The following is a 27,226-nucleotide window of genomic DNA, read 5'->3' as shown; positions in this document are numbered from 1 at the left end:
AAAAAACGGTGGACCAATTGGAGCTGTTTTCAAATCGACCGCTACCTGACGTAGGAGAGCGGTCCCCCCGCCCACCAATATTGATTGACAGGCGCATCATCATATCCTCAGTTTGTTAATTCACATCCGCCATTTTCAGCGTGAGTGGAAGCGATATCACTAAAGGAACACGCTAGCTCTATTTTTAGATGCAAGGCTCATTGGGCTCAACACAAGAGCAATATTCTCCACATTATCGCTCTAATCCGAATTATTGGTTGTATCTTTAGGTAGGTTTGCAAACATGTGTACTTCTCATTGAGTCTACCTTATACTTGCATTTCTCACAGAAGCTCCCTTCTTAACTAGCATGCGTTTTAGAATTCTAAACATAGGTTTCTATCAGGGTACACTCAAGTCGACGACTGGGCGCCGCGGACAGCTATAGAAACCTATGTTTAGAATTCAAAAACGCGTGGCGCGACGATTCGGGACACTTCATGCTTCTGGTGCGCCACAGAGAGTGTCTGGTGTGCCATGTCGCGGCTTCGAGCGGCGCATCCGATGCCTCAGTCAAAGTTAATTCAGTGTGCGTGGTTATTAGTTTCTGTGTACAAGCTCGGCACTTGAAACTAGCACACAGTTGGCTGTAAAACTGTACAAAGACACAAATGATTTTGTACTCTCTGCTTGGTCTGTGTCAGAGTCGTACATGTACGACTGAATGGTGATCCTCTCTCTCCTTCTTCGTCTGTTGCAAACGCAGAGCGGGTGAGCTCATAGCCCCACCCCCTTGTTACATTGGCGGGAAGCCAAAACTAATTTACATGTGAAGCAACACACCCCTAAATCAGCGAACTGTGGACACGCCCCCAACATGACACTTTTTAACACATTATAATAAAAAAGTCTGAATTGTGTTTTAAACTGAACCTAAACTGGCACACTCAGAAGAACCATAATATTATTATTAAATCATAAAAAGAGTAAACTATGTTCCCTTTAAGTGAAATGTTTTTAAATGTGAGTCCATCTAAAATTGTACAATTTTTATCAAAAGGAAACCTTAAAAAACTGTTTTAGATTTTTATCTTGTATATTATCATTATTATTATTTATGTATTTTACCTTGTGTATTATTTATTGCTGTTGATTACTTTTAATTGTTAGAATATTTTTATAATTATAGAAAATTGGTGTTTATAAAACGTGGTAAATTTGATCTTTTTTTTTTTTTGCCATGACATAGCCAAAGAAGCTGAAATGGCAATCAAATTAAAACTCTCTCTCCCTCTCTCCAGATAACAATATGAATTATCATAAAACAACTTTTTCTGTAAATTTAATTGATTATTATATCTATACAGTTGATGTCAACAATTATTGCCTGTTTTCACTGAGTGGTTCGATATGCTTTTATGGCCGTTTCCACTGTCAAAAGGAACCTAAAAGCGAACCGTAACATACCACTTTTTGGTCACCCTTTGCAAAGGGTACCAAGCAGGCCTAAAGTATACCATAAGGCGGAGCTAGATGCGCAGCTGAATGCTAATGATTTACAGGAAACGTCACTCGCAGAAGCAGGAGTAAGAAAACAAAGGAACCGCCATGTTTTAAATACACAGCCGAGACATCACAACATAATAATATATAAATATAATAACGAATCATGGTTGACCCGAGCTCAAACAAACCTTGTCAATGTCTTGATGAACAGCCACAAAGCCAAGAAGAACAAAATCTGCCGTGTCTTGTTTTTGTTTTACGTGGCTGTCTAAAAGTGCGAGCGGTTTCACTTTCTCCAGAGAACTCGTGATCGTGTCTATATTTGAAATAAAGAACTTGTTCAGCTCATGATAATTACGTGCGCGTGATTATTGAAGTGTTTCCGACATCTGATCCTTTCAGAAAAGGAAAGAACAAACGCGAGAGTAAAGCGCGAAAAAGCAAAGGAGAAGGCCGACAAAACATAGGAGCAAATTGTTTCATCAAACTGAATCATGAACAAACTGCCATGTTTATCATCGCCTTTTGGACTATTTTGAACTCGGAATGACCTCTACCAGAGGTTACATGTGCTGGTAAAGATTAAAGACACATATGGGAGGTTTGCTCTGACTGTGGGCTATGTTTCGTGTTGTTTTTGAACCCAAATAAGGACTAAATGTATGCTGTGTGTAGTTTTTTTGTAAGTGATATCATATCGGAGACTGTAAGGGGCTGTATGTGTTCATATTTGTTGCATTTATTTAGCGTAATCGCAGACATTACAGTAGGCTATTTCACACTGTCATTGATCTGCAGTTATAATCAAATCATGTTCATAGAAAGGTTAGTAATGAAAATTTATACGCAAGTATTTGTGTATAAAGCATCTGTTTTTTGAGAAGAGCTTCTTATATGATATATGAACGACCCGTACAGCTTTACTGTAGACATTTCCTCGAGCGAGAATTATGTCGACTGAAACTTTATTGTCCACCAAAAGGGTACCCTTTAGGCAGTGGAAATGCAAGCCTGATAAAGGTGACCTGTACCGTACCGAACTGTACCAGTCAGTGGAAACGGGCAATTATTAGCCCTCCTGTAGAATTTTTATTCTTTTTAAAATATTTCACAAGCCATGTTTAACAAAGACATTTTCACAGTAGTTCCTATAATATTTTTTTCTTCTGCTGAAAGTAGTATTTTCTTTTAGTTTGGCTTGAATAAAAGCAGTTTTAAATTTTTTAAGGTCAATATTATTAGCCACCTTTACCCCTTCAAACCCGAATTATGTTTCAAGTGTCTGAAAAATGTAAAGGTATGTTTCCACAGTTCTTGAGGCTCCTATAAATGAGACCAAATTATAATAATAAAAGTCAACCCCCTTTAAGTATATATATTTTTGTCCATTTCAATGGACATAACGTCAGGACAATTGTACTTCCCGAACATTATAACAACATAAAATCCAAACAAAACATACATGATTACTGGTGCAATCTTAATCACATTGAGATTTTAACATTTTTACTTTAAGTTTGAGGTTTTTATTGTATAGATTGCACATTGTTTATAAAATAATTTTCTCCATCTTCCTTATCACTTGACAATGTTCACATCTGAGATATTTTCATCTCCTATATGCTCAAGAACTTCAAGATCTGTATATTCTGCATATGAAATAGTTTCAGCAATGAATTAGTCCATCAATATATTTTTTATATAAAATGTTCAATCAGCATTACTGGAGATTTAATTTCAGTAACAGATCTTGAACCCACTGTACATCCTAATGGACAGACGTGTTTGAAAAAAATCCTGATCTAAAGCTTGCAATGTACAAAACTTATTTATAAATTTTTTTCATACAGTCTATGATATATTGGCAAACATATCAATAAATGTTTAAACATCATTCTCTCTTGGGAAATATTTTGTAAAGAATTAATTTCAAAGGAGGGCTAATACTTTTGACTATATATACACCACATGGAATGGACTTTTTTCCATTTTAAAGTATTTACTGATTTGTTTTTCTCGCTTTATTTAGAAATTCTGGGCAAATGTTTAATCAATAATGTAGAAATATTAAATATTATTAATTCAGTTTTAAAAACTAATGATTACAGGTCCAACATAAAATATTTCTAAATAAAATACTAAATGTAAACATGGTGTTTGCCACACTCTAAAATAAACGATAGAGCATAATATGAAACAGTAGATTTATTTTTATTTTTGTCAATACAAAATTTCAGATAATATTCATATTGCACAGCCCTAAATCTCTGCTTCAATGTCTGTAGTGAGAAGGAGGATCGTGACCGGAAGAAGGACAGGCAGAAGATCAAGAAGAAAAAGGAGTCTGATCTGCCTTCGGCCATTCTGCAGACCAGTGGAGTGTCAGAGTTCACTAAGAAGAGGAGCAAGCTGGTGCTGCCGGCACCGCAGGTCAGAGATCAGTTCAAATAATTACTACATTAACGGCTACCAGATCATTTTACAGGGCTCCCACACTACTTAAAAGTACTTGAATTTCAGACATATCGATCAGACAAAGCCTGGAAAGTACTTAAACATAGGTCCTTAAAAGTGCTTGAACTTAATTTGAAGTGGATTTTATGGGGTTATTTGTGCAATTGTATTGCGCTTCTGTCAAAATCAGAACTAAAAAAAAATTTAATCTGAAATAATAATAATTTAAAAATCATACATTTAAGTCTTGTACAAGAACTATGACAAGTAATGCACATTTTATCAGTATTTCAGAGACTACATTTGAATATTATCAGTATTGAGTTTAGCAAATTTTACTGAAGTTCTTTGAACATAGCTGTTTAAAATGCTATTATCAACATTTTTGACAATGACACCTTTAAAACATCATCTCTACTCTGAATTTTTAATGTAAATATTAAGTGTAAGTGAAATGTTAAGTACAGTAAGGACTTTCATATATTTATGTGTGCTGGGAGAATTAAAAAAAAGTGCTTCATTTGAAAATATTGGTACAGTACTGTTCATGAAAAGGTGGGAACCCTCATTTTAGTAATTAGGGATTAATAGTTGTAGCAATTTAAAGTGATTTGTCCTTTTTATTATTTCAATTTCTACAATTCATTTTGGTACATTTACTAGGTTTACTATGATCGCTTTCTTGTTTTGACAAAGCTAAGTGGCTTTCACACCAGGCACAGAAAGCACTGCACTATGAAACCCATTCATTTCATTGCGCCATAAAAAGGAGTTTGTTAATAAATGTTGTTGCTGGTAATATGTTTAACATTATATAAATAGTACTCAAATTACTCCTTGCAATACCAACCACAAATCTGGGGATAGAAAATTTGAGTACACTTATACGTAAAGTAATTAAGATTGTACAATGTAGGTTTAAATAACAAATAAATGGAAAAATAATATACTGTAATACTAAGTTAAATAGATTACATTAACACTAATCCCATCCTGTCTGCCGAATAAATTAAATCTAAATAGAAATATAAAAACGTCTCATTAAAATTAAGTAAAATTAAAACAGAATAAATATAAATGCAAAAATAAATTCAAGAAAATCTCAAATCTCAAATTTGTAAATGCCAAAAGCACAGAATAAAATTGCTGACACTTACAGTAAACTTACATGTATTAGTACACAATAGAATTAAGAATAATTTTAGTTTTAAATGCCAAACAAAAATTGAAAAATAAAATGTTATCTAATCCTAAATAATACTGTAATACTAAGTAAAATATATTAATTACACTTAACCTGCCAAATAAATTAAATAAAAAAACTATCTCATTTGTAAATGGCTAAAGCACTGAATAAAGTTACTAACACAAATTAAAATTACAGTAGAAATAAGTTTATTAGTTTTGCTTCAAATGTTTTGTTTTGAAATTGTATAAATGTATTTAGTATAAATGAATAAAGGAAATAATATAATGGAGTAAAAAAAAAAAACTAATGACACTAGCCGCAATAGCCGCATTTCCACTATCGGGCCAGTGCGAGCCAGGGCTTTAATCGGGCCAGGCCGGGCCAATAGCCCGGGAGGTTGAGAAATGAGGCCGAAATCATGTCGCGTTTCCACTGTCGGGCTAGTTGCTCGCAGCGCGTCACGCAAACACCGCCCCCAGAACGTCCCCCGAATCAAACGTCACACAACCCGTCACACAACCCGCCCACTTCAGCGGGAACAAAAAACTCAAATTATAACCACAAACACAACCTGGCATCACTACGAGAGCTGGAAGATGGAGAACACCGAAGCGATTGCTTTTTTACTGTTTGTGGTCTGTTGGTGTAAGGCCAGACAGCGATCCCTGGATAAGGACATTCGAGTTCGGCGGCATTTACTTCGAACACAGATTTTGGCTGCAAGGCGCAAAAGAGCAGCCGAGCTACGAGAACGACGATAGCAAAACAAATGTAAGGGAAGAAAGCATCTTGTCTCCTCTTTACCTGACAGGAAAACTCCGCCTTTGTACGTAACCCCGCCCTGAAGCCCCAGTTGGCCCTCCTTGGCCCAAGGTATTCAGGGGGCCGAAAAAGGCCGGACGCTGGCCCCAAGGAAGCCCCGCTTTGGCCCGATTACGCCCCGGAAGTGATAGTGGAAACGCGACTGGCCTTGGCTCGCCCTGGCTCGCTCGCTTTAGGCGCGATAGTGGAAACGCGGCTAATGTGTTATATGATGCATTTACGTTTTGTTAATTTTTATTAGTTTTGCTTCAGATTTTTTTAAATTGTACTGCATTTAGTATAATTGAATAAACACAATAATATTATGGAAGTAAAACCATTCAGTCGCTCAATGTGTTATATGACACATTTATGTTTGGTTAATATTGACTAAACAATATTTAATGTTTTTTTCCCCCTCTCAGATCTCTGACGCTGAGCTAGAGGAGGTGGTCAAACTGGGTCAGGCCAGTGAAATCGCCCGTCAGACGGCAGAGGAGTCTGGCATCACTAACTCAGCCTCCAGTGCTCTTCTGTCTGAATATAACGTGACCAATAACTCCATGGCCCTGCGCACACCCAAAACTCCAGCCGCACAGGACAAGATCCTGCAGGTTTGCCCGTCTGATGCTTCTCTCTCACTCTCCCCCTTCCGTGTGTCCTTGTCCGTTAGTGTGTGTGTGTGTGTGTGTGTGTGTGTGTGTGTGTGTGTGTGTGTGTGTGTGTGTGTGTGTGTGTGTGTGTGTGCGTGCTGTCTCACTGTCTTGTTATTTATAATGCTGTTTTAACTTCAGCTTCATTTATTTCTAGAGCACATTTAAAGGGAAACCTGGGTATCAAGTCTTGTATACTTTAATATAATGTAAATGAATCCTCTTTTTGAGATATGTTGAAAAAACAACATGACATTCACGATGGCGTGTTTATTTTTTTCTAAATATTATATTTCACAAAGAGGCATTCTTTACATTATATTAAAGGTGCCATTTACTGCATTGGTTTAATAAGTTAAAATAGTGCTCTGATATAGTAGGTTTATGACTTCTGTAAGTTAAAAAAATCTGCATAAATGGTTTTATATGCTAATTTATTACTCCATAAAATATCCCTAGAATCGGAAGGTCCAAAATTGACTATATTTGGATTGTGTTATGAATATTAATGAGCTGTGCCCTGACGTCGAACTCTCACAGACACACGCGCATGCACACACTGTGCATATTAATGATCTCAAAGCTGCATATGAGACGGTTTACTCCTGGTTTACATGAGAACGAAGAAACAATTGGCTCACGGCATGATCATTTCCATATACTTATCTCTTATTATTAGACTATACCTAGATATACCCAGATTTTCTTTATAGGGCACTTTTAAGGCATACAAGTGTTGATGATAAGAGTTCACTTAGTTCAACCTCAGTTGGCTAAAGTGCTGCACAGCGCGGTATAAAAGGAAAAATGAGATGGAAAGAAAGTAATTCATAATAGTACTATAGAGGAATTACCAACCTATGTCACACATGTTGTGTGGTAGGATGCTAAATTCAAGTGCAAAAATAGAAAACTTAACTTTTACCATACACCACACTACTTTTAATGCCAACTGCAGACGTCTTTGGCTAAAAGGGAGCTGAATGGAGTGAGGACCTAATTAAAAATGCTCGACTCATTTCATATCGGGTGAGTTCAGGCTATGCTAAATCATACACATTACTCATTTTTGATTGCAGTAATGATTTCAGCTATAACAGTTGTAGTTTTGCTTGTTGATGATTACCCAGGCCTTGTATAGCTCCGTCTTCTTTCCTTGTCTTTGGCTAGGCAGAACCTCGGTTTTTAGCACTACAAAGTTTTGAGTCTGGTAATCATGGAGCATTATTTCTTGCACATGACCACACAGAACACAATTGTAGGCATCCAAAGACTTGTAAGCCTTTAACTTCTCTCTTGTAAAAACACTTGGAGTTTCAATGAGATTGTATATTTGGAGCTGGATGCTTTTCCATTTCATCTTATCCAATATCTATTGGGAGGGTGCTATAGCAAATGGACCTGTCAGACAAACGCCGCTCACTTTAACGTTATTTTTGCTGATGAACTGCTTATTACTGGGTGACAAGCTGTTATAATACACTGAAAGCATTATGCAAATAATAAATATCAATATAACTTATTTCTAAGACAACAACAAACTCTGTACCGCATCGGATGTCATTCCCTCGCTGTAAATGCTAGCGCTCCCGTTTTTTTTTTTTTTTTTTTTTTTTTTTTTCTTTGATGTGAATTCGGCAAAAGTGTTTTTAGTTTTAACTTCATTTAGACTAAACTAGTGCCAACCAAGCGGCAACCTCCCGCTCTCTCTCGGTAAGCCAATACGGAAGTAACTGAAACTGCAATTCATCAAAATTCCGCTACTCCAGGCTCCATAATAGAGCAAATTGTAATTGAGCCCACTGTTAGAATGGTCAACTTTACAGCAGAAGAAAAGGTGTTTACAGCCTGGTACAAAGAACGATTTTGGTTCATACAGCTATTATTACCCTCCATGACAACTATGAGGGGGTGAATTTTTTTATAACTCATCCATTTCCTTTATATTAGGTTATATTAAGTTTGCATAATTAAGGGCGTGGCCACTTGAGTGACAGCTAGGTCTCGCTGGTCGCAGTCACTTCACCTCAGCTGAATCCGGCAGATTAGCCACTGATCTCGGCATATTCATCGTATTTTTCTGTTTTATGTGGCTTTACACAGTCAGCTGCCTTTTGGACTTATTTCTTACAATTATCAGATGATATGGGATGCTGTGTGCACTTAATTGTGCTCACAAACCATTCATGTGGCCTCGTTTCCCATGTGAGTAAAGTTAAATACTTGTATACCATCTCTATAAATGTATTTGTTTTATTTAAGATCATTTATCATTAATATTTTTCTTTAGACCCGTAAAGCACTCCAGAATGTGACAGATTGATTAGCTGTAGGCTTTAGACCAGTCATCTGAAGCATTACAGTGTTATGCTGGAGTTCATCAATAGTCTTGCATTTACTAACACACACTATATCTGAAGTGTTTGGAAGTAATTTGCGTTTTCCTCCTGTTGAAAAACGTCATAAGAACAATGCTTAGTGGCTCAATGTATTTCTACAGTGTTTTTAAAAGTCTAAACACTTTAATGATATAGTGTACAGCCAAGCACATGTGATCAGAACACAAACGAGTCGCAGGTAATAAAGTATCAAGAGTTTCTCCCAAAGTAAAGTCTGTCTGCCAGGTCTAAGCAAAGTGCCAGCAGGTGTCTGTAGCTCCGCTCACTCTCCGCCTCTTTGCCCTTGTTTGGTATCACGCCGTGGGTGCGATGACGCGCGAACAAAATGGCGACGGTTGGCCTCGCCTACTTATAGCTTCATTTGCGCTCTTCAGAAACCTATGGGTGACGTCACGGATACTACGTCCATATATTTTACAGTCTATGGTGCCAACAAATTGAACCATATTGTATTGTCATTTAGTAGTTTTAGGAGAGCTTTGATGAAAAGTTTTGATCCATTTCAAAGGTTGACTATCTCCAAAAAATCGAAATCCAACCCGTAGTTAGAAGATGATTTCTAATATTACTAAATACTATTTTTTTTAACTCAAGACATTATGAGGTTGTTTACACAAGATGCCGTATTGAACACATGAGACTCACTCATGGACATTTACTCAAAGAAGAAATTCCTCTAAAATGTCAATATTGCAATAGCAAACAAACTCTTAAACGGATGTTTGGAATGCTCTTATTTTTATTGTTATCAGACAATGATTTCTATCTAGAAGGACTTTAAAGGAAATAATTTTGAATGAGTCAACTTTACTATCAAAATAGTCAATTTTATTATCGTAGTAGAAAATATTCGTATAAAAGTATAAACATTTTGGGTATTGTTTATTTGTTGATGTCTTTTTACTGTTACTAACCTTTTTTATTATAGAATATTGATATTTATAAAATGTTTGTCAATTATATCAGTTTTCCCCATCACATCTCTCTCTCTCTCTCTCTCTTCTATATATTAAGCATATATTCAATTGTTTTGGTATTTTACATATTTACTAGTTGCAATCTAATAATTCATGTCTATTTTTTGATCTTTAAGATATATTTGTTGATAATATTTGTTTGACCCTCACAGGAGGCCCAGAATCTGATGGCTCTTACCAATGTGGACACTCCTCTGAAAGGAGGGCTGAACACTCCTCTTCATGAGAGCGATTTCTCTGGGGTCACACCGCAGAGACAGGTCGTCCAGACGCCCAATACTGTGCTGTCTACACCCTTCAGGTGCCCATCATACTTTTAAATATGCACCTCGAAAGTCTGCCTTATACTAGTCCTGTTTTAGAGTTTGTTAATATAGAGTTGTTTGGTCATATTTACATTCTTTTTTTATGTTTTAAGCTTATCATTTTAGTTGTTGTTGTTATCCATAATTTGATATATTATTTATTTTCTTATAAAGTGATTTTATCCATATTTTTTTTGGTATTTTTATCATTATTATTATTATTTTATTTATTTTTTTCAGTCTTAGTAGTTTTGGTATTTAAACAAATTTAATTTCTGCTAATTTTTCCCAAGGCAGTGTTGAAATAACTAAAAACAAGAGTGACAGCAAAACATATATTCATACTTAAAATATGACAAGAAACAGAAAAGCCTAAAGGATATGTTAAAGATGTAGTAGTATCCCAGTTACGCTACATGATATCTATCATGCAATAAAATATGCATTTTATATTTGCATGTTCATACTGAATAATTAAGAGAAATGAATAGAAAATAAAGTTTAAAAAGTTAAGTAAAGCTATTTTAAGCACTGAAAATAATATGTATTTATTTTTGTGCAATAATTCACTGTATGATGTGTGACACTGAGAAGTGAAGTAATAATTGTGAAAATTCAGCTTTCAATCACACAAGTAAATTACGTTTTTAAATGTAATAAACTCAGAAATTTAACTGAAATAATATTAAAACTATTATTTTAACTCGAGGTTGTTTACACAAGATGCCGTATTGGATACATGAGACTCATTCATGGACATTTCTTTAAAGCAGAAATTCTTCCAAGATGTTAATATTGCAATAGTAAAAAAACTATTTTTAATGTTATCAGATGACTTTAAATGAAATATTTCTAATTTATTCAAATTTTATTATCAAAATGGTTAATTTTATTAGCAAAAGTAAAGCCTAAATCTTTAAATTAATTATTTTTTTTATTGTTGTTAGTGTCTTTTTGCTGTTATAAACTAGGGCTGCACAATATATCATTTCAGCATCTGGATTGCAATATGCATATCTGCAAAAGTCATATCATAGAGTCTGCAATGTTATGTCTGGATTATAGTTGAGCACGAGCCACAAAACACATGATTTTTAGAGTCACTGCAAAGTCTAACCATAATAGAGTGAAAGTTTTTCATTTGCATGTGTGTTTTAAGGCCTGTGACTGCATGAGTATTTCAAGACAGTTTAAAACATTTGGGCGCAAGAAATTATGACTTTTGGAGGTGTTAGATTAGATTAATTGTATTGAATTATTTATGCAATGAAGACTATATAATGTTGTTTTACATTTACCAAAAAAAAGCTTTTCTTAGATTTGGTTTTTGTATTGGTTCTTGTCCATATATCTAAATTTCAAACCTAAAACGTAAAAGAATATTTTACTAATCCCATTGGCAGATTATTTAGCTTGTTTTAAGGAAAATCTCACTTAATTTTGACTCATTTCTGAAAATGAAAAGAAAAATCAATTTTTTTTTTTATATTTAGACTAGAAATGAGACAACTTGCATTGTGATTATTCAATTTCTGTATCTGAATACTGCTAGACTCCCCAGAACAAAAAAAACATCCAATAGAGCTGTTCAAACCATCTGGTGAAACTGTATTCAGATTGCAATGCGTATCTCAGGAAAATAAAATATTGCGATATCTGATTTTTCCAAGATCGTGCAGCCCTATTATAAATCTTTTTTTATATAGAAAAGTGATATTTCTATAGTATTTAGTTGAGATAAAATGAACTTAAAACTAAAAATGCTGGTCGGAGTCAATAGACTAGTGGTAGTGCGTCGACTAGGGGTGGGCGATGTGACCTAAAATTAATATCACGGTATTTTTCATCTTTTTAACCGGTGACGGTATAATATCAAGGTATTACTTTCAATAGCAAAATAATATACATCTCAAGGAAGAACGGACAAAAGAAAGTCTCACTTCTATCGCTCTTTAAAAGTTTTGGTTTAGGTCATTGTAAATGCTCAGTCTCGTTATGAGCTGATCTTCATTTCTCTGTGTTGGTGGAATAAAGCAGGTGAGTCAGCCGCACCAATTTATGAGCAGACAGAGCAGGATTCTCATGATGACCACCAGCGCAATTCCGCTCTTTGTTATGAGCCGTAGTTTCAGTGTAAACTTAGTAAAGACGAGTTTCTTTGGCGATGATGTGTACAGTATTAGACTTTATATTTAGCGGACATTTGCGCTGAACACGCGGTGAATGCAACGCATCGAGATTCGGGCACCTTCTCCGAAAACACTCGATTGATCTCAGCTGGCGGATCAACATTTACCTCATGTTATGATCGCTGTCATTTGCGCCATTATTATTATTATAACTTTAGGTGAGGTTTGCAAACCTGTGCACTTTTCACTCTTCAGCCGTTTGCATTTCCTGCAGTAACAAAAGCTCCCTGTTATCTGACAGCGGGAAATGTTGAGTGACTGACAGCTAATATACCAATACAGCGGCAGGGTAGAGCGATTTAGCAAGTTTTTAGAGAAAATCAAATCAGATTGCACTACAACCATTATATTCAGACACACAAATGCTCCCAAATATATTATGAGGGCGCATAGATTAAATTTCGGGCGCACATGCGACCAAAATGGTTGCAATTTCGAGCCCTGTAGTATAAGGACATGTATTCAGACCACAACTGAACGTTTGAAGAAAATTGAATGCCTTATTATTTAGAATTGGCTATCATTGATGTAAATGCAGCCGTTCAAGGCGCATAATTGATTTATTACGGTATTGACGGTATTAGAAAATCCATGTCGTGGCGCAATGTCACACCAGTGTACCGCCCACCCCTAGCGTCGACACATAGCACCAAGGTGCTCACAGCGACCCGAGTTAGATTCCCTGCTCGAGGTCTTTGCCGATCCTTCCCCTATCTCTGCTCCCCACATTTTCCTGTCTGTAAAATCTCTACTGTCCTATCCCAATAAAGGTGAAAACACCTAAGAAAAAATAAATAAATAAATTAAAAAAAATGCTGAGCCAAAGCTAAAAACACATTTTCTAAATGAAACAAAAAAATCACACCGAGTACCTGTTAATGTAAAATGCCATGTTATTGAGCTGTGTGAATAATGTGATTTTCCCCAGAACCCCCAGTCACACAGGCGAGGGTTTGACTCCTCATGGTGGACTGACTCCCAAAGCCTCAGTGGGTGTGACTCCTGGCCGGACGCCGCTGCGGGACAAGCTCAACATTAATACTGAGGAGGGGGGAGTGGACTACACTGATCCATCCTTCTCTAAACACATGGTACATGGTTACTCCGGCACTAATACACTTTCATTTTACTGAGGTTACAAACACTGCTCCCTAGTCACCATGAACTCACAATAGTATTTGTATGGGGGGGGGGTTTGGGTATAGTGAATGTCTATTACAGTTTTTCTCAGTGGCTTTGGTGCATTTCTCACAACACTATTTCCATTTGCACAACAGTTAATGCATCTCTAAAAACAATAAGTACAAAGTGCAAAACCTAGTTGATAACCTGCAAAAGCGTGTCACTTGCTCAAAATGGAGAGCTCATTCATCAGAAGCAAGTATTGATGTCAATGAAAGTGTCAGAGTCATCAAGATGAAAAGTCCTGACACCATTGTTTGTGAACAAGATAGTCAAATGGTTTTGTCCTGTTTTCATTATGACAGTTTGCTCTGTTAATGTTTTCCAATGCAAAAAAAAGTCAGATTTTGGTGACACTTCCTGAATATGCTCAAGACGGCACTATATACTATTAGCACAGCCATTTGAAAACTACAGTAAAGTTAGACATCACTGTATTTAGTGAGGTATCTGAGTACAAGACAATGAATATGTTTCACAGTTTTACTGCATTTGCTCTTTGCAATTCTAATTATTGACAGCATTGTGCAAAAGAATAAACACACCCTTATTTACAACAAACATAAACTCCCATTGGGTAGAGCTGAGCACAACTGTAGACAATATTACAGTACATATTAGAACTGAACCAACACACATAGATCTGTAAATCATTCATCAAATTGTTCTTTTCAGAAGACATTTTCAGAAAAAAAAAAGATTTTAAAAGTTTTATAAAATTAGCTTGATAGATTTTTTGACATCTAGTTCAATATTTGTGTATGTAATGACTCAAGTAGTGAAATGAGCACTATTAGTTTTATATGGATTGACTATTCAGCATTCACAAGTTTAGTTGATTTTGACTGGCATGACATAAGCAAATGATAATGCTATAAAACAGCAGAGAGTTGTATGAAAGCAGTTGATGCATGTCCAAAAGCATTTGTAATGTGTTGGAAGGAATGAGAAACTGCTACTGTGATGTGCACAAATGAATAATTGTTTTGAGAAATGCATTAACTGTTGTGCAAATGGAAATAGAGTTGTGAGAAATGCACCAAAGCCACTGAGAAAAACTGTAAGACAACGATATGATTGCATGTTATATATTGAATATTTAGTATAGGTTTTTCCATAAATATAGCCAATGCTGCTAATATGGCATTCAAACAAAAATAAATAAATATTAAGTCAAAAGATTTCCCCACTGACTCACTTAAACATGTTTTTGCTAATTGGTGTTTACTGATATGGTGGCGGAGCCAATCTGTCACTCACATGAGATTAGTCAGTAGACCATTTTGAGGGATGTAAGCAATTACATTTTTACATTTTTAATTTCTATTGCTTTGGAGAATCCAAAAAGAGCTACATATTGATAAATAATGTTATGACAGCTGTTTTAACATTAAGTTATGATTGAATTGCCTCCTGTTACAGGTCTGAAATAGTTTAATAACATTTAAATGGTCTATAGCAAGGAACAATCATCCAATCAATTCCCCAAACACAAAATCAAGCCAGCAAACACAAATGCAAAACAAAAAGGTTTATTTTGAGACCTCTTCTCCAAATGTTACTTTGTAAAAGACCCCAAAATGCCATTTGTGTGTAAATAATGACCATAAAATGTTTTTGAACTCAAATTTTGAGTTGAGAAAGATGTTAGACATAAACCCTTAGTGCTTGCTTGTTTTTTTTTATGCACAGATTTGCTATCAGTGTGTTGTTCCTGATGGTAAATTGTGGTCTGTGTTTTCTCTAGCAAAGAGAGTCTCGTGAGCATCTCCGTCTGGGTCTGATGTCTCTGCCGGTGCCCAAAAATGACTTTGAGATCGTTCTTCCTGAAAACGCTGAGAAAGAGCTGGAAGAGACGGAGGGGGACGAGAGTTTTGTGGAGGACGCGGCTGAGATCGAGCTGCGTAAACAGGCCAGTTAACCTCTGCAAACACACTGATGTTCATGAAGTGATCGCTCACCATCCAGAGGTGCGGCGTTTGGTGCGTGTCTGCCGTTGTTTATCTTGTGCGATATTTTCCACAGGCTGCCAGAGATGCTGAGAGGGAGAAAGAGCTGCGCCAGAGACACACGGCGGTTCAGAGAGATTTACCAAGGCCTTCAGAAGTGAGAACATACACACACACACACACACACACAAACACACACATCCATGTGTATCTGTCCAAACACCAATGAGTGACAGATGAACGGCATCGGCAATCACAGCTGATCCATAATAGACGTGGTTGAGAAAACTCGCTCTGCAGACACGCTTGTGTTGTTTATATATGTAGAAGTATCGCTGTAACAGCCGAGAGGAGAGTAAATGTTACCTCACGCCAGCAGGTCAAAGGTCAAAAATAGCTGATTTTCAAAACTATGTACTAAACGTCATTGTAAATGTGTGTTTTCAGGTGAACGAAACGATTCTCCGTCCTCATAACGTGGAGCCTCCTCTGACGGATCTGCAGCAGGCAGAAGAGCTGATCAAAAGAGAGATGATTACCATGATCCACCACGACTGTCTGCATCACCCATTCAGCGACACCAAGAAGACTAAAGGAGTGAATTCCAGCTCCAACAACGCCGAGCACATCTCCTACCTGGAGAAAACACCCTACGAGAAGGTCTCCGAGGAGGAGCTCAAGAAGGTGCAGTCCGCTTGCATGACTCTCCTAAATTTCACTCCAGCGAATTGAGATTTTAAAAATGCAGCATCACTATTCTCGCTCGATTGCATTCTGAGCTGTTTTTTAACTGATTACAAGGTGACCGCGGGGTAAAAGTTGATCAATCGATTTAGAGAAGTGCTATTTTTTTAAGGTATTAAATTTTGTGTCTTCAAATCTATCTAAATATAAATATAATCTAAATATGAATTAATTGGGAAGCTGTGTTGTGGATAAAATTGACCCTTCGCTAAGCCCCTTAGTTACTGTTGCTATGCCTGTCAAGCTTTCGTGCCTGGCACGTCTATTACAATGTGTCTGTGCCAGTGTCAGACATTCCCAGGGATATAATTAGTCATTTTTGGCGAACATGAGAGATAGCTGAGAAAGCCAGACAAAACAGGACTGCAGTATTTATTACAGGGTATATTCACAACATAATAGGCAACCGATTAGAAAATAACTTGAAGCTAAAATTGAAGCTAGATTAGCCTAGCCACCTCATACGCTGACCATTCAACAGGTAAGTTCATGCACAGCAGGAGAGGTGAAATAATCTAACAACAACTAATTAAACCAGGATTTCTCTTTTTTTTTTATTCAAAAAGCCTGATAGACTATTGTGCAATGAAATAAAGCATTACTAACCGACGAGGAAACACGCATTGACAGCGCTTCTACATCATTCATTCATAGAAAGAGCAGCCAGAAAGGAGAAATTGATGGATTTGTGCCGAATATTAGCATCATTGACCCATAACAATGTACAGTAGCTATAACTGTCAGTATGTTTGTTTGCTCTTTATCCAGTTTCTATTCTAATTTGCAGTTCACTGGAATAAGTAATTAAATTGAAATGCAACTCAAAGGATAAATATCAGAATTGAGCAAATAGATTTTCCCTACCAGCAAATATTAATCCGACACCAAATATAAAAGCAGACACTAACCCAATATAACGTCGTCAGCAATGACTAAATCTCCAAAGGACCAATGAAAACATTGGTGAACTGTAGCTCTGACATGGACATGAGGCATATAAATGACTGAAACAGCTTCGGGTGAAGTTTATTGATCGCGAGTGCTCAGATTGTGATCGCATCTCGGTTTTGTTCTGTTGATATGTCACTTAAAATATTCATAACTTGAAACAGATGGAAATATGACTGCTATTAGTATGACTGCTATTGTGAGGGCTTAAACGGAGCAGTGCTCATAATATCAAGCGGGAAAAAAGAAGAAAAGGTCAGCTGGGAAACATAACCTGCTTTGAATTTTTGTAGGAAACACAGTTTAGATCTTTTTAGGGTAAGAGGTGTGTGAGTTATTGCCGTCGGTTCCATCACTGAATGTGTCAGGAATATTGAAAACAAAACCAACTTAACTCCACTCCTTTAGCACCCCTCACAGAGCTTGATCCACGCTGGCATTTCTCCTCTTGGGTTTTAGCTTTTGAAAAGGGTAAAAATTCCACCACCCTGTCTAAACTTTAAGGATACCGGGTATCATATTTGCACAATTTATATGCACAACGCTTTGGCTCGTTTCCCTCGCTCAAAAGCTTGACAGCCCCTGCGCGTAGCTACGGTTGCTAATCCACAATTGGTGGGTGGCGGTTTTTGGGTGTGGCTTAGCGTAGGGTCAATTATGCTAGATTTGACTTGACGCTGCTTTGCTTACTGCAGTAACTTTGCAAACACTGTTATTCATGCTGCTGTATAGGCGCCACCTGCTGGAAGAGAGTGGATTAGCATTTTTAATCCGTTTCATTCATTCATTCATTTTCTTGTCGGCTTAGTCCCTTTATTAATCAGGGGTCACCACTGCAAAATGAACTGCCAACTTATCCAGCATATGTTTTACGCAGCGGATGCCCTTCCAGCTGTAACCCAGCACTGGGAAACATTCATACACACTCATTCACACTCATGCATTACGGCCGATTTAGTTTCTTCAATTCACCTATAGCGCATGTCTTTGGACTGTGGGGGAAACCGGAGCACCCGGAGGAAACCCACGCCAACATGGGGAGAACATGCAAACTCCACACAGAATGCCAACTGACCCATCTGGGACTCAAACCAGCAACCTTCTTGCTGTGAGGCAACAGTGATAACCACTGGGTCACCATATCGCTCCAATCAGTATCTTGTCTACTGTTTTAGTTTAATGCAGGCATGTTTTATATAGCGTAATTTCACAAAAACAGATCATTTTACTTAATATTTTTAGTGTCCAATCTCAGTCATAACGAAAGTGTAATTGTTGCCTCTTTTTTATCACTTCAGGTGCAGATAAAGATTCTTAATTGTGAAATAAATGAAAGAAAATCCGAAATTAGCGTTGGAATCAGCCAATATGCTACTGATATACAAACATATACTGTAAATAATTCTCTTGTGCTTCACTCCCTTTTGAATTATATTGGATTTAAAATTAGTTCTCATGATTGAAGGGTGCATTCACACCTGCAGATTGATTGTTTTGTTCCAAAACAGGGAAGTAAAATTGTTACAATGTTTATTTTTGTTCTTGGTGCAGTTCGCTTTCACACAGCAAAGTTCTAAATGGACCAGAATAGTTAAAACGAGTCCCATGAGAGTAAACTCTCCTCACATTGGTCAGAATTTCTGGCTTTATTTTTTCCGCTCAGCTGTCATGTGTCGTTATTTTAATTACTGATAATGAGCAATAAGACATTATAAGCGAAAAGGTGCACTTTAATTTCGACAGCCTCAGACATTGTCACCAGATATAAATCAGAGAGGTAAGACTTTCTCATACAGAGCCTCATTTCAGTTATCAAGTTTGGTAAAAATCTATTTATTGAATTTATTAGTTTATTAAAAAACGTTGGCTAGAATTCTGGATTATTGGCTTTAAGTATAGAGAGAAATAACAGATGAAGCGAGACTGCAGTCTGATCATGAAGCAGATCAATGTTGATCTTTTTTTAGAGGTGTCAGTGCAGAAATGAATAAAACAATGGGCCTAATACAAAATATTGGCCTGGTAATACAAAATAATGAGATTAAAATATGGAAAAATTATTAGATGGTAATTTTGGTCAATTTTCCTTACGGATAAACAGCTCTCGTTAATATTTCAGCATGCTTTCACTTTCGTATTCGACATGCATGCCATACATACAATTCTCTCTTCATATAGTCATCTATATGGCTATTACATATCCATAATACACTGTGATATAGCCTAGTTCATCAGTTCATTGGATCGTTTTGCTTTCTCACTACAATCGATCCGTTCCAGAGTTCTTTTGAATTGAGCCAGGACCACCTCATTCAGGCGATCTCAGACCAAATGATTTGGGGCAGATCCTAGCGCGATTGCAGGCTTCATATTGCTTAACGAACTGCACTAACGGGGCAAACGAAACAAAAGTCTTGGTGTGAAGGACCCTAAGACTCTTTAGTTGTGCTTTCTTACAATCAGTTTTTAGTAAATATAAAATATCATCAACGTACTGGTGATGAGGTTTTAAAATGTATGCAAAGAGTCCTGAAAAGGGTGTTAAAATGCATCGAATTTAGCTTCATGACTCCTGAATTAATTTTTTGTTGTATGCAGATGATGCAGCAATAATAGTGTCTCATGAGAGGAGGGAATTTATTGAAAACGAAATGAGTAAACAAATTGAGGAAGTCTCTAAATGGTTTTGCCTTAATAAATTGTCCTTACATTTGGGTAAAACTGAATTTATTTTATTTGGTTCAGCTGCAAAACTAAGAAAATGTGTCGGGTCAGAGATAAAAGTAGGGGATCAAATTATTACTCCAAAACAGGAAGTGAAATATTTGGGTTGCGTTTTAGATAGTAATTTGACAGGTGAAAAGATGCTGTTATAGTCCATTCAAAAATTTGTTCTAAAATTAGGTTTTTAGCAAGACAGGCAGAGCTCCTAGATACCCAAACTTAAAAAGTTTGAGCAAGTGCATTAGTGCAGCCATACTTTGACTATGCTGCAGCTTTTTGGTACAGCGGTAGTTATAAAAAAATGAAAAATAAATTGCAGACGGCCCAAAATAAGTTGTGTAGAATTGTTATGAAAGCACCTCCCCTGACACATTTAAATAATGAACATTATAGCCTAAGTAATATTTTAAAAGTTAAGAATAGGGTAAATTTTTTAAGATTTTAAAGAAAATGTATTCAAAATATTTCCTTAATTATTAGGTTTTAGTTAGTGAGGTACATTGTCATTCTACAAGAGCACGTAGCAGGGATATTTATCCATATAGATTTAAAAGTGAAACGGGAAGAAATATTTTTTGTGAATCAGCTCTGCTGCTTGAAATGTTTTGCCCATGATTTTTAAAGAGATTCAAATTGAGAGTGATTTTAAAAGGGAAATTAAAAACTGGTTGTTTTACAGTTGATGTTGAGGATTTTATTGTGCTGAGTTGCTGAGCTGATGATGTTTGCATTCCGTTTATGATTTGCTTGTTAATTTTTAAAGAATATCGAGGACCACAATGGAAATAAGCCTGTGGCTTTTTTGTGTACTTTATCCTTTATCCTATTTTGAAATAATGTATGAATTGGTCTAACTGGACTCGTTTGTATATTTTTTAGAATTGTCAAATAAAATCAATCAATCAATTGGCCCTTGATATAACTGCATGGTAATTAACTGATTTATTAATGAGCTATTGTAAGCATAGTTTACTTGCATTGGCAGGTTATGAGTTTGCATGTAGCAATACTTATCTGATTTGTTGGAGTTATCATTGTATTGATGTAAATTAAACTTAAGTGGAAGAGGCACTTATTTTTTTAGTCTGGGAGGAAAATCTGGCAGTGATTTTTATTGCAAAATGATCGAATGAAACGAAACGTGTGAGCACACAGGCGGATGGAGACATCTAGAATTATTAATATGACATTCATATTCAGTGTGAATCTCTGGAGCTTTAGTCAATCTGCAGGTACAGATTCAGAGCGGCTGGAAATTATGCAGAGCGAGAAACTCAGGCCAGAAAATGGCAGGTTTCACCGCAAAATTCAAATAGGCTGTAGTCAGTTTTTTGGGCTATTAAGAAGTATTATGAATTTTTACCAATTTCAGCACATCTCTATTTCTCTATTAGTTGCAAATCATCTTTATTGTAATGCACTTCTACATTTAATTTGTATTATTTTTTATTATGGCCGCAACATTTGTAGATTTCATTAATTGGATTGCATAAAAGCAAACCTATAATTGAAACCAAATAAAAAAAGATTTTTTTTCTGTCACTTAACAATAAGGTTTCATTAGTTAATATATTTACTAACATGAACTAATATTGAACTATAGTTTTGCAGCATATACGTATATATATATATATATATATATATATATATATATATATATATATATATATATATATATATATATATATATATATATATATAATTTATTAAAAAAAAATGTTTGTACTTTCAGATTTGAAAGTCAGTATGTATGCTTTTTGGTGCATTTTAGCCTGGAACTCTGTGTCTGTGTGTGTGTCAGGCTGGAGATCTGCTCCTGCAGGAGATGGAGGTGGTCAAGCATGGTATGGGTCATGGAGATCTGTCGATGGAGGCGTATAACCAGGTGTGGGAGGAGTGTTACAGTCAGGTGCTGTACCTGCCTGGTCAAAGCCGCTACACCAGAGCTAACCTGGCCAGCAAGAAGGACAGGATCGACTCTTTGGAGAAGAAGCTTGAGGTGAGATGTTGATCAGTGTCTCCTCTGTGGCCACTAGATGGCGCCATTTGGTTGAAAAATCTGTGGGTTCAACTTAATGCATTACTGCATTCATGTTCAGGCTTTGGGAAAAATCAGGGGTTTTATCTGGTTTAAATTTCGGAGGAGAGCTCTCTCTCTCTCTCTCTCTCTCTCTGTATATATATATATATATTTATATATATATATATATATATATATATATATATATATATATATATATATATATATATATATATATATATACACACCATTATAGGGATGTAAACAAAAACAATGGTCCCAACATATTTCCTGTTTTACATTTTTATTTCTATAGCTTCCAAGAATCCAAAAGGTCCACATATTGATAAATGATATTTTAATAGTTGTTTTAACATTAAGTTATTATTTTGATTATTATGATTATTTTTGTTACAGTTATGAGTCTAACTATTTTTATTATATATATATATATATATATATATATATATATATATATATATATATATATATATATATATATATATATATATATATAATTTTTTTTTCTGCATAATTATTATTATTTTTTGTTTTATATTTGATTGGTTTGCTTTGCTGGGTATTTTCTAATATTTTATGTATTTATTGTTGATTTATTTTTAAATCCTGTTGTTTTTATATTAGTTTTTCTATTTTTTAGAATGCTTTTTTGTTTTATTTGTCAGTGTATTGTTTATTTTTATTTATTTCTTTTTTATTTTTGTGTTATTTTTGATAGTTTTGTATTTTTTTGGGTGTTTCTAAAATGTTATGTATTTTTATTTCCTGTGGTTTTATATTAGTTTTTCTCTTTTTCCCCTAGGTATTTGATCTTTTTTTATTAATTTATTATTATTATTATTATTATTATTATAGATTTTTATTTATTTATTTTTTTTTGCTGGGTACATTTTATCTTTATTTCCAACTTCTGTCTATCTCTCTGTTTATCTATATCTCCAACCCTAATCAAACACAGCTGGTCCAATTAATCAAAGTGTTCAAGACTACTAGAGACTATAAAGCAGGTGTGGTTGGAGCAAATCTATGCAGAGCTGCGGCCCTCGAAATTGAGTTTGAGACCATTGCTCTAGAGCAGAGGTGGACAAACTACATCCCACAGGGCATATGCAGCCCGCTGAACACTTTCATCCAGCCCGCGAGGGAGTTTTTAAAATGCTGCTTCTGAGTAACGGTTTGGTTTAGAATTAGTAAATTAATGATGCGATATAAGCGAATGCCATTTGATGGCAGTATTGCACGCGGTACAGTTAGTGCAACCAGTAGAATTAGAACACACTCTCGGATAAGTTCAACCAGTAAAATTAGAACACACTCTCGGATCAGTGCAACCAGTAGAATTAGAACACTCTCGGATCAGTGCAACCAGTAGAATTAGAACACGCTCTCGGATAAGTTCAACCAGTAGAATTAGAACACGCTCTCGGATAAGTTCAACCAGTAGAATTAGAACACACTCTCGGATCAGTGCAACCAGTAGAATTAGAACACACTCTCGGATATTAAAATGCACTCTACCGTTAATGACTGAAAATGAGTCAGGCAAAAAAAATGTCTCTGAATGTCGTGTGTTTAAGGAAGAATGGAAAACAAAATGCTTCACCAATAACGGACAAAGCGGTTGGTCTAACCGTACATGAACACCGCAAGCGGCGAGAGCGTCAAAGTAGCCGAAAGTCATTCATTTTCAATGAGAGCCGGCGGCGAGGAGCAGCGCGGCGCGTCTTCGCTGGTGTGAGCATCGAGGAGAGTTGAAAGCAAGTCAACTTTATGGTAATGAGCTATGACGCAGTTCGGCGGCAAGCAATCAGAATGAAGAAGTCCACCGATTGAGAGGAGTTCAGAGAACACAGACCTGTGAACTTTGGTTCCCACCACAGTTGTTCCCAAGAGTTTGATTATTGCGGTCGCCGGATTTACAATTATTTCCAATGTTTTCTTACAGGAACATGCATTAAATAAGTGACTGATGTGCTTTAATGTTGTATATATTTATCTTTAAAAACACGGGAACCTCATGCGACAGTACAAAACAGTATAGCTGCTTCAGTATATTTCAGACATATGGACACATTGGATAATTAAGTGGAGCAAAGCCACAGCACATGCAACTTGATCTTCCATTGTTAAAGGAATTTGATAAGAAGTGCGCAACATTTTCACGCTAGAAAGCATGTATTATTCAGGAATGTAGCTGATATGCTGCAACGGCCCCTTTAAATACGAGATCAATGTAGCAAATTTTGACGCTCTCGCCGCTGGAGCTGAAGGCAGACAGCGGTGTCGCCAGGGCGGCCAGAGCGACCTTGGACGCTCTCACCGCTTTCTTTGTGAATGCACAGTAATATGCCAAGAAAGTATTGCTGTTTTTAAAGACTACATCCAAAGGGGCCGATCACACCGAACGCGCATTTACGTTCCAAAAACGCGAGGTGCACCACACTGCCTTTTTGTTGACTAGGAAAAAAAGGAGCGTGGTGTGCTTTATGTCTGAACCAGCTGGGTATTTTGCGAGAGTGTTGCTGTTGATATTAATACAACTTTATTTTCAGGCTCATTGTTCATATTAACACACTCAGAATAACATGACTTGGAATAACAAAGACTAAGACTCTTCGGTTTTATCTTATAGTTTTATAATGATTGATATGAGCATATTAATACAAGCTCAAATGAGATTATTGGGAATTTGACTCAAATTATATAATAATTGCTGGTTAAATGTGTTAATTTTTGTCATAGAATATATTTTCCATGCATACATCCACTTTAAAAAGTTCTTTTATCAAAGATTTGTGGTTTTATCAAGTTTTATGATGACTGATCTGTGTATTCTAAAAGCAGCGCAAATTAGATTATTGTACATTTGACTCAAAAGTAAACTAAGTATTATTTTTAATGCGTTTATATGAGATTTCTTTCTATCAGACAATATTTTTTCTATTATCCACTGTAAAAATTATTACATTATTATTATTATTATTATTATTATTATTATTATTATTATTACATTATTATTATTATTATTGCATTATTATTATTATTACTATTATTACATTATTATTATTATTACTATTATTACATTATTATTATTATTACATTATTATTATTATTGTTATTATTATTATTGTTATTACTATTATTATTACATTATTATTATTATTGCATTATTATTATTATTTTTATTACTATTATTATTATTATTATTACATTATTATTATTATTATTGCATTATTATTATTACTATTATTACATTATTATTATTATTATTATTACATTATTATTACTATTACTATTATTACATTATTATTATTATTATTACATTATTATTATTATTATTATTGTTATTACTATTATTATTACATTATTATTATTATTGCATTATTATTATTACTATTATTATTATTATTACATTATTATTATTATTGCATTATTATTATTACATTATTATTATTATTATTACATTATTATTATTATTACATTATTATTATTATTATTATTATTATTAAATTATTATTATTATTACATTATTATTATTATTATTACATTATTATTATTATTATTATTATTATTATTATTATTACATTATTATTATTATTACATTATTATTATTATTACATTATTATTACATTATTATTATTATTACATTATTATTATTATTATTATTATTACATTATTATTATTATTACATTATTATTATTATTATTATTATTATTATTATTATTATTACATTATTATTATTATTATTATTATAAGAGATTTTATAAGAGATTATTTTTTTTGTTTTATGATGATTTATAAGTGATGATAAATATAAATAACAGTGCAAATTTATTTGATTTGTAAATTTGACTCAATAATAACTATTAAAAACAGTTTTGTGTTAATGTGACATGTTTCTGTCCGATATTAAATGTTTCATGCATACTGCCACTATAAATAAAGTTGTTTTTTGAAGGATTTGACATGTGGCCCTTCACTTGGTTTGCAAAACTTGATGTTGCCCTCGGGTCTAAAAAGCTTCCCCACCACTGCTCAACAGACATCTTATAAAAAGGGTCTCCTTTAAGGAGTTTCTTACAGCAATCTGAAGAAACAGCAGAGATTATAAGGGAGTGAAAGCTGTGGTGTTATTGTTGTGCTATGCTTTGTTAAAGCTCAGAGTCGTGGCGTGCGTTTCCTCTGTTGGACGTTTTATTGTTTTTGTTTCCATCTCATGACTTTGGAGAATTCGCTGACCTTTTTTTGTCACACTTTATTGCAAAATTGAACGTCTGAAAATAGTTTGCGTTTTGTGCTGGTTTTAATATTTTCTGGAGCCAGTGTCTGAAGGACAAATTGAATCCTGGTTTTTCTCAGACGTCCCGTTTAAACATGACAGGATCAACAGAGTAAATACCTCCTCATATTTTTTCTACACTTCATTTTTTCCAGCCATTTTATGTTTTTATTATGTGTAATATTTATTTATATGGGTGTCACGGTGGCGCAGTGGGTAGCAAGATCGCCTCAGAGTAGGAAGGTCGCTGGTTCAAGCCTCGGCTGAGTCAGTTGGCACTTCTGTGTGGAGTTTGCATGTTCTCGCCATGTTGGCGTGGGTTTCCTCCGGGTGCTCAGGTTTCCCCCACAGTCTAAACACATGCGCTACGGGTGAATTAGGTAAGGTAAATTGGCTGTAGTGTATGTGTGTGAATGCAAGAGAGTATGGGTGTTTCCCAGTGTTGGATTGCGGGTGGAATGGTACCCGCTGTGTAAAACACATGCTGGATAAGTTAGTGGTTCTTTCCACTGTGGTGACCCCTGATTAATATAGGGACTAAGCCGAAAAGAAAATGAATGAACTATTGATATTCATTCGAGTGAACCGTGCTCAGGCACACCGCTTCCGATCGGGACGCTCTGCATTGTTTGCTTGTTGCAGGCTACGTAATTTACATAGGAATTTGCGTTTTTGGCGGGACCATAGACGTAATAAATACTTTATATTTATATTAATATGATATATTAAATAACAATTAATGAATAATATATATTAATTTATTATCTATGGGTGGAACCACGGGCTGGGCCGCTCAGAGGTTGATTCTGGGCCGCATGTGGCCCGTGGAAGCAAATTGATTAGCCCTGTTTTACATGATCTTATTGTTTTAATTTGGAGCTTTTTTTTATTATAACTTATTTCTTCC

The 27,226-nt window shown here is 35.3% G+C and overlaps 1 protein-coding gene across 1 annotated transcript in view; it reads left to right on the top strand.

Annotated features, from left to right (window-relative positions):
- The window catches only part of cdc5l (CDC5 cell division cycle 5-like (S. pombe)), a 39,012-nt gene that overhangs the window by 7,452 nt on the left and 4,334 nt on the right, over positions 1-27,226 (top strand). The window contains exons 7-14 of the mRNA XM_056477235.1: positions 3,771-3,915; positions 6,355-6,543; positions 10,111-10,259; positions 13,381-13,543; positions 15,382-15,546; positions 15,660-15,740; positions 16,031-16,267; positions 21,801-21,998. Of these exons, the coding sequence (XP_056333210.1) occupies positions 3,771-3,915; positions 6,355-6,543; positions 10,111-10,259; positions 13,381-13,543; positions 15,382-15,546; positions 15,660-15,740; positions 16,031-16,267; positions 21,801-21,998 (1,327 nt within the window). The remainder of the gene's footprint in view (positions 1-3,770; positions 3,916-6,354; positions 6,544-10,110; positions 10,260-13,380; positions 13,544-15,381; positions 15,547-15,659; positions 15,741-16,030; positions 16,268-21,800; positions 21,999-27,226) is intronic.

The sequence above is a fragment of the Danio aesculapii genome, chromosome 17, assembly GCF_903798145.1.
Source record: "Danio aesculapii chromosome 17, fDanAes4.1, whole genome shotgun sequence".
Taxonomy (NCBI): Eukaryota; Metazoa; Chordata; class Actinopteri; order Cypriniformes; family Danionidae; genus Danio; species Danio aesculapii.
This window is presented reverse-complemented; position numbering and strand designations above follow the sequence as displayed.